At 48.4% G+C, this 12,668-nt stretch overlaps 1 protein-coding gene across 1 annotated transcript; it reads right to left on the bottom strand.

The window, feature by feature from the left end:
- Nucleotides 1-399: 399 nt before the first annotated feature.
- CHRNA1 (cholinergic receptor nicotinic alpha 1 subunit) lies at nt 400-8,712 on the bottom strand. Its single transcript, XM_003207539.4, has 10 exons — nt 8,628-8,712; nt 7,990-8,175; nt 7,206-7,351; nt 7,040-7,084; nt 6,670-6,779; nt 6,362-6,557; nt 5,511-5,748; nt 4,260-4,483; nt 3,152-3,391; nt 400-1,781 (listed from the first exon to the last, which is right to left on the bottom strand). The coding sequence occupies exons 1-10, from the start codon at nt 8,695-8,697 to the stop codon at nt 1,650-1,652; spliced, it is 1,587 nt and encodes a 528-aa protein (XP_003207587.3). The 5' UTR covers nt 8,698-8,712; the 3' UTR covers nt 400-1,649.
- Between the last annotated feature and the right edge of the window lie 3,956 nt (nt 8,713-12,668).

The following is a 12,668-nucleotide window of genomic DNA, read 5'->3' as shown; positions in this document are numbered from 1 at the left end:
TGCTACACTGCAGCTCAGCTCCTGACAAGCTGGTGAGCTGCATAACTCCATCCAAGGGCTGGAAGCTTCACTGAAATTAAGCAGAGCTGCAGCAAGCACTCCGTTTGTCAGCAGGGGTTTACCTCAGCATGCATCTCCAGCCATTGTTTACGAGGTTAATGATCATCCAGGGAGGCAAAGATTACCAACGTCAAAATCCAAAGAGTCAAGCAGAGTGCTACCAGTGAGCAGAGTGCTACAAGTGGTTGACTGACCTGCACAAAGTGTTTCGGTGAGGAATGCAGCTCAGCAAAACATTCCCAAGCAGCCCTATGCACGAACAGAAATATTGCAGAACTGCCTGATTTCCCCCACAGACAGTTTCAAATGCCTGACCTTTGCAGACACGACACATTCTTGTAGAGCACAAACATAAAACATGTTATTTTATTAAACACACAGCAATTGATAGCAAAGTAGTCCTGGTTTGAACAGCCAGCTTGGAAAGATGGGTGATTTGTATCATTTGCTTCACTTGTGCATATCTGTTTTTGAGAATAATGGGCAGAACTACTCGAACTTCCACACTATATAGTGAAACAGACATAGGCTTGTCCCTTGGGTTGACTAAAAACTTCTAGTCTAATTTACTAAAAACAAACAAACAAAAAAAGCAACCACCACTGCAGTATCAGAGGTTTTTGGACGAAAGCAACTACCCGCTTTTGTCACTAGAGTGAGCTGCTGCTCAACGTTTGAAGGAAGCTCGGTTGAACCGGCCGATGTCGGGGGGAGGTCCGATCCTTTCGTCATACACACCTCCATCGGAACGGTCGTTGCAGTGCTGTGTCCGCCTGCTGCTCATAATGCATTCCAGCAGGGCAGGAGGTGCGTTTCAGGGAACAGAGGTGCGGTTAAGATATCGTACTGAGCACCCCCAAAGGTGAAACTGTGCTCGCAATGCTCATCACTCAGTGTGGACACTGAGGTATGCTTGCTCTCTGTCTGCACGTTAGTTGTGTGGCCATAGAGCAGAGCTCAGTGATAAAGACGGATGAAAAATCTTCAATGTGTCCTTTACCCTGGGTCTGCATAGCAAGAAACAGCAATGGATCCATTTCACAACAAGGAACACTCCCTTTTTGCTGGACCAAGAGTTCTGCAGGTTGACTCACACACGAGATTCTGATTTGTACACAGCAATCAGATGCTTTACCAAGGAGCTTGAGACACTTCTGCTGGCTACGGCCTGTGTTACAAGAGGCATTTGTGGCACTGCCAGTACAAAAACCACAGAGCAGATATTGAAACCAGCTTGAAAGCCACTCTAAAGCTGGATACAGATTTGCAGCTCAGATAGAACTCATTACTTGCTTTTGATGTCACTAGAATCATATATGTGGATAACAAAGTCAGATGGTCTTATTAACATGTTAACATTCCTAATAAATAGTAAAATGGACCCAAATCTGGCTGACAGCCATTCAGCCTAGCAGTAGAGTAAGCGTGTCATTTTGGCAGTGGAACGGCACCAAGCAGAAGCTCTGAAGTGCTAAGCACATTTTAGTATCCCTGCTCGGTCCCAGGGGAACTTCCATGGCTGGCCAGGTTTTAGCAGTCAAGATACTTTCCAGTCCCAGCCCAGGCAGTGAATAGTTTCCATTTGATGTTCATCCTTGCTGATTTAATTCAATAAGGCGACCAGCAAATACAGCTAATGTTCCAATAATGCAGACTAGCATAAATATTACGAGGAGAAGATGATCGAGCACCATTGCAACAAACTTCCACTCATCAGCCGCCTGAAGAAGAAAGAAAGGAGACAGTAAGATTTCTGTAGAGCTGCATTTGTAACGGATATGATTGGGCCAGAGCACATTTCCACCCTGTAACTCTGCCCTAAGGACCAACACATCCCGTCCCTAATCTCCCTCTCCCTTTGCCTTAGGTGCACCACAAGTGGAAGAAGCTGCTGGAATCCATCTAGAGAACACTGCTAATCAGGAGTGCTTTGAGGTGACTTGTAAGCAAAGGCAATGCCGTGACAGCCTTCAGAAGCCACGGCCTTTGGTTTATTTTGGGAATGCGACTTCTGAAATCCTCTGAAAGTGATATCAGTAAAGTCTAGATGATACAAACAGCTGGCTCCACTTCCGATGGGAGCACTTGCCAGTAACCGAAGACCCTCCTTGTATGCGCAGAAAGAAGCAGAGCCCAGAGGCACTGAAACCATGCCAGCCCTGCTGAAGGTAGCACTTGATCTGCAGAGGAGCCACCGGGAACATGAGACTCCAACCGGAGCCATTTACATGCTGCTGGAACGTGGCCATAGGAACAAACACTGTGGTGTAAATTCTGCCTGGGTGAAGGAGAGGCCAGATTATTGTCCCACAGAGGTCCCTCCCCACCTGCAGGCTGTCACCACTGGGCATCCGCTGCTAAACAGCAATAAGAAAGGTGAAGAACTGATCCTGAATTATCCATTTAAAAGCTGTGCGAGCTGCAAAAATTGAAATGAAAGAGGGGGTTAATTGCACTGAATGTGCTCGGAGGAGGCAAAGCTAGGCTTTCCTGTGGAAAACTGCCATATGTGACTCTGCACGCATTTATCCTTTCTTGACTTGTAATGTGGAAAAAGTCAGTAATCACAGCAGCTCATGATGTGTCTCACTTGCAGGGACTGCTTGTAGCATACATGGATTGACACAAATCCTTATCAAAACTGGAATTATTATCTGCAAGTCACACTTCAGGCTTCTCAAATAAAACTACATCTGAATTCTGCAGCTGCGCTACCTTCTGGCTTTTCAAAAGCAAGGAAGGCCATTTATCCCTGTGGGAAGATGCCCAAGTAGGGGACAGGAGGAATGTGTTATGGAATTGCTTACAGTTCTGGAAACTGCTTTGCTACTCATGCGCCATCTCTGTGGCTTCACACACCCTGTTAAGAAAACCACTTTTCTCTCTTCTCGTTTTCAAACTGAGATTCATTTACCACCTGTGACAATTATCTGTTACTTCTTAATGACCACACCACAGGCAGGAGACTGTCCCCTGCTAAAGCCAAAACAAGATTTGGAGTGTTTTTGTGAGGCCTGGGTAATTGAAGGAAAAAAAAAAAGATGTAGCAGTATGAAAGCAAGAAATGAATCATGCACAAAGAATGCCTTACATTACTGGATTCTTGGTCTGACTTCATCGTTTCCGCAATGTATTTGATTCCCTCTATAGCGTTTTTCACATCTGGATTTTTGGTAAGTGGGGAGTAGAAGTTGACAGGCACAGGACCTTGCTTCCCGGAAATTTCAGAAATATCAATATCTTCTGCAAAAATTTTCTTGTCTAGTTTATCCCTGGATGGTCGTTTCATTGTAGAGAAAAACATGATGTTTGGGATTGTGTCAATAAAGATCTGGAAAAAAAAAAAAGCAGAAGAAGAAGATTCCTGTTTGGAGGGGCTGCTGTGCAGATGCAGCTCTGCAATAAACAGAGGGGAGCTACGCCAGTAGCAGATAACTTCCTCTCCTGGACTCACTAGAAATTCCACTTTGGAGTATGTCATGCCACATGCCACATTTACACCATGCTTCTTGTCTGCCTCATGTCCTGGGTCAGGCAGGGTCAACCCATGGCCTGCCATGTGCTCTCCAAAAGCAGCTTTGCCTATCTGTGTATCCTATGTATACAAATGAGGGCTGTACCACCACTGCTCAGGTTCACACTGCTGCCAGCTAACTGATCCTATCCAGCTTGGGACACACACTCTTGGGGCCTGGTTTGGGGAATGCACTTTGAGTGGTGTCTCTTGGCTACTTTTGCTTGACTTTGCTATTACAATGCAATTTGCATGACCTGAAGGGCCTGTCTCCTGGCAGGCAGAAGTGTCCTAGAGTCACAGAGATTATTAGACCAGTAAGATCACTTTAGCCCAACTGACCTACTTTTCTCTCCCTATACCATCAGCTGCCCCTGTTTTGCCACATCTATTCCCTGCAGGGCTCTATCCAGTGGGCAGTTTTGTCACGTAAAGGAGCTGTGGATGTCCCAATCCCTGTGTTTTCTGTGTTGGATGATGCCCTGGACAGCCTGATCTGGTGAGTGGCAGCCCTGCCCATGGCAGGGGATTGGAGCTCAATGATACTTAAAGTCCCATACAACCTAAGCAATTCTATGATAGAATTCTATGATTCCTCAATTCTTGCTGACTTTTAGGAGAAAATCTGCCAACAAAACACACGCTACTCTGTGGAAAAGAGGAAACACAAAGCCCTGGTGCTCACCTTCCTGACCCAGTGTGGCATGGTGTGAGTGCTAGGAGAGCGGTGGTGGGTGTTGATGACGATGACAGTGATAATGATGGAAGCGATGACGAACACCATGGTAAACAACATGTATTTGCCTATCAGAGGCACTGCACTGGAGGTAGAAGGAATCAGCTCCACGATGACCAGCAGGAACACAGTCAGTGACAGCAAGACAGAGATGCTGAGGGTCATTTTCTCACCTGCAATGCAAAAAGAAGACAATTCCACTGGGTATGTTGATATCACTCAGTGCTTAGTCAGTTTGAGAAGCTTGCATGTGGACGATAGCTATTCACACACATATGTTTTCATGAATCCAGAGTGCTCCTATTTTACTAGCTCACAAAACAGTACTGAATCTGGCCAGACCTGAGCACCTCACACACCACCAACACCTGCACTGGGGTAGAAATCACCAGGTATGACTGGACTAACATACAGGTGGTGTGTGTGGAAAGCTTCTTTGCCAGGAGCACCCTGTGGATTGTGGGATTTGATTGATGAGGTGCATGCACCTGGTTAATGACTCCGTAGCCTCTTGGGGCTGGCTGCCTCAGCACAACGTGAGCTGACAAAATGTGCATCTGGCGCCAGGGATCAGCTTTCAGTAGGTAGGGCACCGTAACTGAACCACAAGGCAGAGTTTTTTTTTCCTATCTGCTTCAACTTCATGTAAAGTTCTCCACCAAAAAGCTGTGAATCAGAGGTTGTCCACAGAAGAGGTTCAATGCAATTAAGCAGGGCGAAAAGCTGATGCCAATGTAAAATGAATAAAGCATGGGAAATGGTTGTTGCAGGGAGCACAAGCTTTCTGCAACAGAGCTGCTCATCAGAGATGAAGCAGGCCAGAATTACTCCGTCTCAATGAGCCCGCAAGTGTGCGCTAACCACAAGGTCTCTGCTCCAACACAGTGTGCTCAGGTACTGATTGACATACAGACATTTTGGCCTGATGGACAAAGTCAGAACATCAGCTAGCCAAATCTTTGCTTTGCAGAAGTCAGCTGGATAGTTAACCGATGTTTTCCACGGGAAATCCACCCAATTTGTCTACATGAATAGTTTCAGTTTAATTTGCAGAATGTTTAGAGCTGTTGTTTTGAGCTGAAGCACCAGTTTAGCACATGCAGACCTTCAAGTTGGCCGCTAACTTCAAGCACTCTGAATTTCTCCAGAACTTGTTAGAAGAGCAGTTTCTATGGCAGTAGAATTACTAACCTCACTTACCTGAATCTGTGGGTAGATAAAAAACAAACCCGGTCAAAAAGGAGAAGAGCAGGCAGGGAATGATGACGTTGACGATGAAGTAGAGCGGCAGGCGCTGCATGAGGAAGTGGTACGTGATGTCCAGGTAGGGAGTGTCAGGGCAGCAGGCGTAGTAAACCCAGTGCTTCCAGCCACGGTAGTCCTTCATCACCCACTCACCACTCTCCATGAAGTTACTCAGATCAGGGCGATCGCTCTCCTGGCAGCAAATAAACCCACAACACCACAGACCGACACATTATTCATACTAGACATTCTGAACAAACGCACATGCTGTGGTCTCTCAGGAACAGAATTTCCAATCACTCAGGTGCCTTGTGCATTTTTGTGACTCGAACATCCATTCTTATGTGATTTTGCCTTACAACATCATCCTTTGAGCCGTGTTCAAGTAAATATTTTACAGAAGGAGTTAGGGATAGTCTGCTAATGGGAAAGACCACTTAAATATTTACAGATAAGAGACATACCTGAGGAGACAGAAAGTAAGAAAAGTCATGAGCAGAGAAAAATCACCCCCACACAATAAGGAAACAAAAGCAGAATAGGCACCACCAGAAACACTGGCATGTAAAGAAGATAGGCAGGCAAAAGGTTTGGGGAAGAAGGAGCATGGGAAGTAAGTGTATGCAGAATTTCACAAGTCAAAATGGGCAATTTTGTACGACACTTACAAATGGAGCTTTTACATTTTACTGGTAGTATCTTGTTTTTCAGTCAAACCAAGATTATATTCCCTTTTAAACCAGAGAAGTCCCTAAAAACATACCCAAGTCTCTGCTGCTTTTCCCAATTACCAAACCATTGCTTACCGGGTTGATAACCACCATTGTACCATCGTATGTCCACGTTCCCAGCTTCATGCTACAGTTCTGCTGATCGAATGGGAAGTATGTGACTATAATTTCACAGTAACTTTTAAAGATGGCAGGAGGCGTCCAGGTGATCTTTCCTGTGTGTTCCAGAAGGACTTTGGTGTATTTAACAATGGCAAAATCACCATCCGCACTGCGGAAGGAAGAAGAATGGTTGCAGCTGTCTGGTGGCCTGAGGGCAGCCAGGCTGAGCAGGCAAAGCAGCCGCTGCCCAGGCTCTGGTCCCACAGCTCCCTGCTGCTTACTTGTTGTAAAGGACAAGATCCGGGCGCCAGATGTCATCTGATGGGATGCGGATTTGTTTCACGCCACCATAGTCATCTGGGTTCCACTTCAGGTTGATGTCTGTCCATTGCTGCAAAGGGAGGATTGCAGCTGCTGAGAACTTCTTCCAGTGCTACTTGACACTTCCTAGGGACACTTGCCTCCTTGCTTTGGGCAGGAAAGTATCAACACATCCTATTTGGCCTCCAGCTCGTTTTTGTTCTCACACTAAATTAAATATCAATTTAAGACACTCAATCCAATTGGTCCAGGGTGCCCCAAAAGTAGCTCACACCTGGCTGTCCCTATTTATTTGAGTGGGAAGGAATGGGTAGCAATATTTAGGGTTACCTGCTTCAGGCGTACGTTGGTTGTTACAATCTGATTTACTTCATCCTTGAAAGGAAAAAAACAAAGAGAAAGGAAACACAAGAAGCAAGCATTGGGATTAAAGGAGGAGAGCGACGCCATTTGGTGATAGCACGCGAAGCGGTGGCTCTGCCTGCCTACTGCCTACCACATTGATGAGCTGAATGAGCTGCAGCCCGACAGTGACGACGACGGCGTCGCGGTGATTCTCCACAGGGCGCACCACCTTGTTGTAGTCCCGGAACAGGTCGTCGACCAGGCGCGTCTCGTGCTCATAGCACAGGGCCGGCCCGGCTGCGTGCAACAAAATGGCATCAGTGGGAGGGGTGGGACGCACTACGGGGCTGTGTCACAGGGACATGCTGCCCATAGGCAGACCTACGGCCAGCCAGATCCCGCTCTCTGCAAAGCCCCCTTGTAATTCATGCTTCCCTCCCCATGCTGTGAGAGCAGCGTGGCGGCCAGGCCAGGTTTTGTGCTATGCTTCATTAGCCCGACCAAAGCCCCTCGCCCTGCTGCCCTCTGATGGATGGGCAGGAGTTCAGTTCACTTCTGGGATTTAGTGAAAAGGGTCTAGCATCACAAATTCATTATTCTTCTAAAGAACAATTTACAGAGAATCATCCTGGTACAACACAACTAGCTGCAAAACAATTGTGCGTCCTTGTCAACAGTGCCACAGCTGATGAAATTTTGCATGTCAAGCCACATTTGCTAGAGCCTCTCTCACGTCTTGAAATAAATTTTGAACAAGTGTAAACGGCAGCATGGCATAAAGATGGAAGACAAAGATGAAAACAAACTCCTCACCGCAAAGTATCTGGTGGCTGAAATTAGGAATCACACCTTCATACTAACACCCATGCAAAGCCCTAGTCCCACACCCGCGGGGAGGACCCAGCCAGAGGTGGTTGTCAAAATGTGCCGCTTACCTGCAGAGAAGATCAGGAGCAGCACACGGCAGAGCTCCATCACCTGAGCCCGCTCCTCCCAGCACCGCCGTGCCGGGGCACGCACAGCGCCTTTAAGGTCAGCCTGGGGGGGCGGGGAGCACGACTGCCCACAGATTGCCTTACACCACCTGTTCCAGCCATGACAGCTGAGGGCCGCCGCATCGGCTGTGGAATGAAAGTACAATGCATTGCACCGCTCAGATGGCTCCTAATGGTCACCAAAAGCCATTTTTTTCTGAGCGGCACTGTGAGTTGCGGCTAAAAAAAACCCCACACAACAGACATCCCTAGCTGGGAACAAGGCTACACATCACTCTTTGACCAGAGCAGCTTGCACAGTTTGGGATCTCCTTTTTCCCAGGGCAAACGGATCAGCTGCTGTTCCTGCTGCACCCTGACCACATACCGGCTGTGTGCGGGCATTAGGATGCTGTTCTCTCTGCTCCATGGGTGGAATTCTGGAGCAGTGAGTAAATACATTCAAGAGATATCCATCACCTAGAATCTCCTGGGGTGCTTATGAGGCACAGGGTAGAGCCCCTGCCTTGAGAGCTGCAAGCTAACTTAAATAACTGCAGTGAAAGGGAGAACCTTCCCATAGATGCCTCTGGACTTACTGAGCTGTGCAAAGGCAAAGGGTAGGGAAATGAGACTGTCTTCCATGGCAGGGCAGGTGCGCAAATCCATGATGTCCTGAGTGCTGCTCATAGTTCTGGTCAAAGGGTGGTATGGAAAAGACACAGGAGAAAACAACGAAGACCATGCGAGGTGCGAGTACAGCCCGTAAGCCTAGAGGAGAAGTCAGAGATGGCATCTGCAAAATGGCATCTGTAAAATAGACTGGAGAAGGGCAGAAGGCAGTTGGGTGAATGAGTCTTATTCTGTTACATACAGCACGGAGCTCTGCCAAAAAACCCCATGGCCACGAGCCACAGGGGCTGCAATCATGTCCTGGGGAGCACTGCACAGCCCATCCTTCTGTACTTCCCTCATACCTTCTCCGGAGACAGGCTGCTGCCTGGCTGCCTGTCCATATCCACCACACACGGTGACCTGAGCATCCCTTTCCAGAAAGCATTCCCACATAAAGCTTTCCCAGCTTTGCCTCTGGGTGACACCAGCTGTATTCGTATTTCTCAGGGCTGTCCTCTGTGCTGCCTGCCAGCTGCTCCGTGATGGATGTCTTAATTTTATTTTTTATGTGTATTTTGTACTTAAATCCTTCCCCCTCTCACTCTCCCTCCCACTAACCAACACCCAGCCTCCATGCTTACATTTTACCCTCACATCAAACCTCCCCGTGGCTGCAGCCTTGCGTTCCACCGGCGGCTCCCATTGTCCCTGATCCCATTGCGGAGGGTGATGTGCAGCTGCTGCAGGCATGGCAGCACCGCCAGCAATGCGCTGGCCCACGGGCACCCTGCCATAGGCCTGCAGGCTGCATGTGGGGCTGAGGTTAATCCGAAGAATACCGTTTGCCTTCTGTAACTCCATCAGCACCAGTGGCCTGGCTTCTGGTATCACCTTACCCGCATCCCACATCATACAGCAGTTCTCCCAAGTGGGACTGCAGGCAGCACTTACCCCGAGGGACATCTCCAGGTGTTCACACAGGTTTGAATACACTATTTTAAAAAAAGGTTTGGGTCTCTGCTGGAGTAACTGCAGAGCAGACTGTTACTTCCAGCTCTACACAAAGCAAGCGGCTTGCTCAGCTCCTGTGAGGGGCATCATGTTTTGGCCATGCGCTGGACTTCAGAGCTTTCCTTCAGATGTTTTGGGGAAGCCCCACCACACAGCTGGGAGTAAGGGGAGCTGGTGGTGTGGGCAGTGTGTTTCATTGGTTGCCTTCACCTACTCAGTCCAGAAGGAATAGTTATATTCCCTCAGCTCTGTTAGGACACAAGATCTCCGGAGTGCTGGCCCATGAGGAGACCGCTGGCGTGCCCCACAGAGACTCCCCATGCAGCTAGGATAAGATCTGCCACTTGCAAATGCCTCCAAGACCCCATGGGAGCCCCGCAGCACCTACCATGGCAGCGAGTCTTTCATGGCCAGCATTAACTGAGCAAACACACAGAGGCGAGTTTATTTTTCTTCTAGTTTTGAAACTACAGAGTGGCAGAGCACACACAGCAGCTCTCTGCAAAGCATCCATCTCACCTCAGGAAGCACTGCTGACTGCTGAGAGGCCCTGGTGAGCTCTGCTCGGTCCCGCAGCCCCGCTGCCCTGTCAGTGTGCCCCAGCAGCTGCTGACTGCATGCCAGAATGTGTACTTCTATCACTCGCCTTGCAAGCTCTGCCAGTGCTTGTACCGTGTTTTCTTGGTAATTAATAGAAAATGCTGACTTCCTGCAGTCCTTGTAATGCACCTCTCACCTGCCACACTCTAGGTTGATTTTGCCCCCTTGAAGGCTGGACGCTCTCTGACACGTTTGTTTGCTTCATTGGCCAACAGCGAGCTTACAAGTTGTAACCGAGGAAGCAGAAAAACCAACACCGTGCCCTCAACTGAAGAAACATTCTCAAGGCCACAACTAAAGCATTAAAATAACAACAGCAAGGTGCTGGAATACAGCTGCAACCAGCACAGCTCTGTGGCCCAGTGGCCCGTCCAGGTGGAACTGAGTGCTGGGCTGCACAGGCTGTGATGTGGCACTTAGGAACATGGGTTAGTGGACATGGTGGGGTGTGCCGGTGGTTGGACTAGATGATCTCAGTGGTCTTTTCAAACCTTCGTGATTATGTGATTCTATAAACAACGCGGGAGCAAATGCAGCACAGGAGAAACTAGAATTGAAATAAAGAGCTCCAGCTGAACCAGTCCAAACAACAGCTATTTCTCAAATTAGCCTCTTTATGAAGCTCATCTCCTTGGCAGACCACAGCCACATCTATGCAGAGGTGTCACAGAGCATTGTGTTTTGAAGGCCACAGCCTGTGTTCTCACCCACCCACACAAAGCCTGGGCAATGCCTGCCAGCACCTAGAGAGCCCACCAGCCCACGCTGCCTTCACTGAGACAGGGGAGCAGCCCTCAGGGCCGCCTGCTGTCCTTCCAGCAAACCGCAGCAGGTCGCGCTCAGCCGGGCCCAGGCTGGCTGTTAAAGTTGCCCAGGACTGAAGGAGACTCAGGTGCAGGTGTCACAGCAGAACAGCTTTGTTCTTAATTAACACTATTAGTAAACCAACGTGACAGCTTAGGAGTAAGGCCAGATCCACTGCCAGCACTGCAGATGGAATGAAGGACTGTGGGGGGGATTCCCTCCCACCAGAAGGAGTGCATGAGGCCCCAGCACCCTGCAGGCCCACGGCTGCTTCCCACGGCTGTGCTAAGGCCTGGGTTCAGCAAGAATCCTTCCAGCAGGCCTTGCGGTACGCCACCAAATGAATATTCATCCAAAAAATGCATCATGTTTATAGTTGGGCAATTCTGTTTGCATTACTGACACAGCAGTAAAGCATGGAAAAAGAGGCAAAAGCTCTACATTCAAATTGTAAAATTCATAGCAAAGGAAAAAAAAAAGAAATCACAGACAACACAGTGCTTGGAAATGAATCCTGGTTGGCTGCCAAGTCTTTTTTTTTTCCCAAGCAATACCTAATTGCCTCAGGAAATACATTAATCAAAGGGTCCCAGAAGCCCAAGGATCATTTTCCATAATTCACCGAGGCGGAGCAATACAGACCCGGGCCAATACAAGGAGCTGCGTGCATCCTTGAGATGCAACACTTACAGGAGGAATAGGAAAGGATACCGACCAAAAGCTCTTAAACTCCTTGAGCAGCTTACTGACATCACACCTGGGAGAGCTCTGATAAGAACTATCGACACTGACCACAGAGCCAGCAATAGGAATTAGGGCAGCCCATGGATCCTGCTGTCAAACTGAAGCACAGAAGGTGGCACAAGGAGCGCTGTGCAGGGAGCAGACCAGGCCAGCACAAGGATACTGTCAGCACCACGGCTCTGCAGCAGGTACCAGCACTCCCGGCCCCAGCTAGAGCAGCCAGGAGCCTGATGTCCCTGCAGGAGGTGCTGCCAGCACATCCCTGCCTGGCTGCCCACGTCCCCTTGCTTGTATTTCTTGGCCATTCACCGCTGCTCTCAGCATGGGGCAGAATATGAGCAGCTCTTTCCTCACACGGCTTGCTCAGCAATCATTTTTACCCACAAAGTGTTTCCTAAACCTCCATTCTCATACATTACATAAGCTTTCCAGGTCTGATCTGCAGTTGCTAAGCAGTAATTCTGCATGACTAAAAAAGCAATCCACAATTGCTAGGTTCACTTAAGGTTTTTTTTTCCCCTTGTTAGAATGTAATTGTAGCTATATTACAAACACCACAGAATGCCCATCACAGAGAAAACCAGGCTGAGAACAGACCGAGTACACCAGAGCTGCGTTCTAGGAGCCTTTACTTCTCCCTTAACCATTGCAGGAGGCAGAAGCTTGGTACAGCACAAACCCGTATGCAGTATGTTTTCCATTCTACCAGGTAATGTAGCAAAGCCAAGCTTCTATCTCAATGCCACAGGCACGAACAAACTCTGTGCGGACAGATCTTTAATCAACAGAAGATTTTTCACCAGGGCTCCCAGCCACATCCCACGCTCTGTCCTAAGTACATGCTTTCCCAACAATTCTAGTATTTA

Source organism: Meleagris gallopavo, chromosome 7 (assembly GCF_000146605.3).
Source record: "Meleagris gallopavo isolate NT-WF06-2002-E0010 breed Aviagen turkey brand Nicholas breeding stock chromosome 7, Turkey_5.1, whole genome shotgun sequence".
Lineage (NCBI taxonomy): Eukaryota > Metazoa > Chordata > Aves > Galliformes > Phasianidae > Meleagris > Meleagris gallopavo.
The sequence above is the reverse complement of the archived record's forward strand: the minus strand, read 5'-3'. Positions and strand labels throughout refer to the sequence as shown.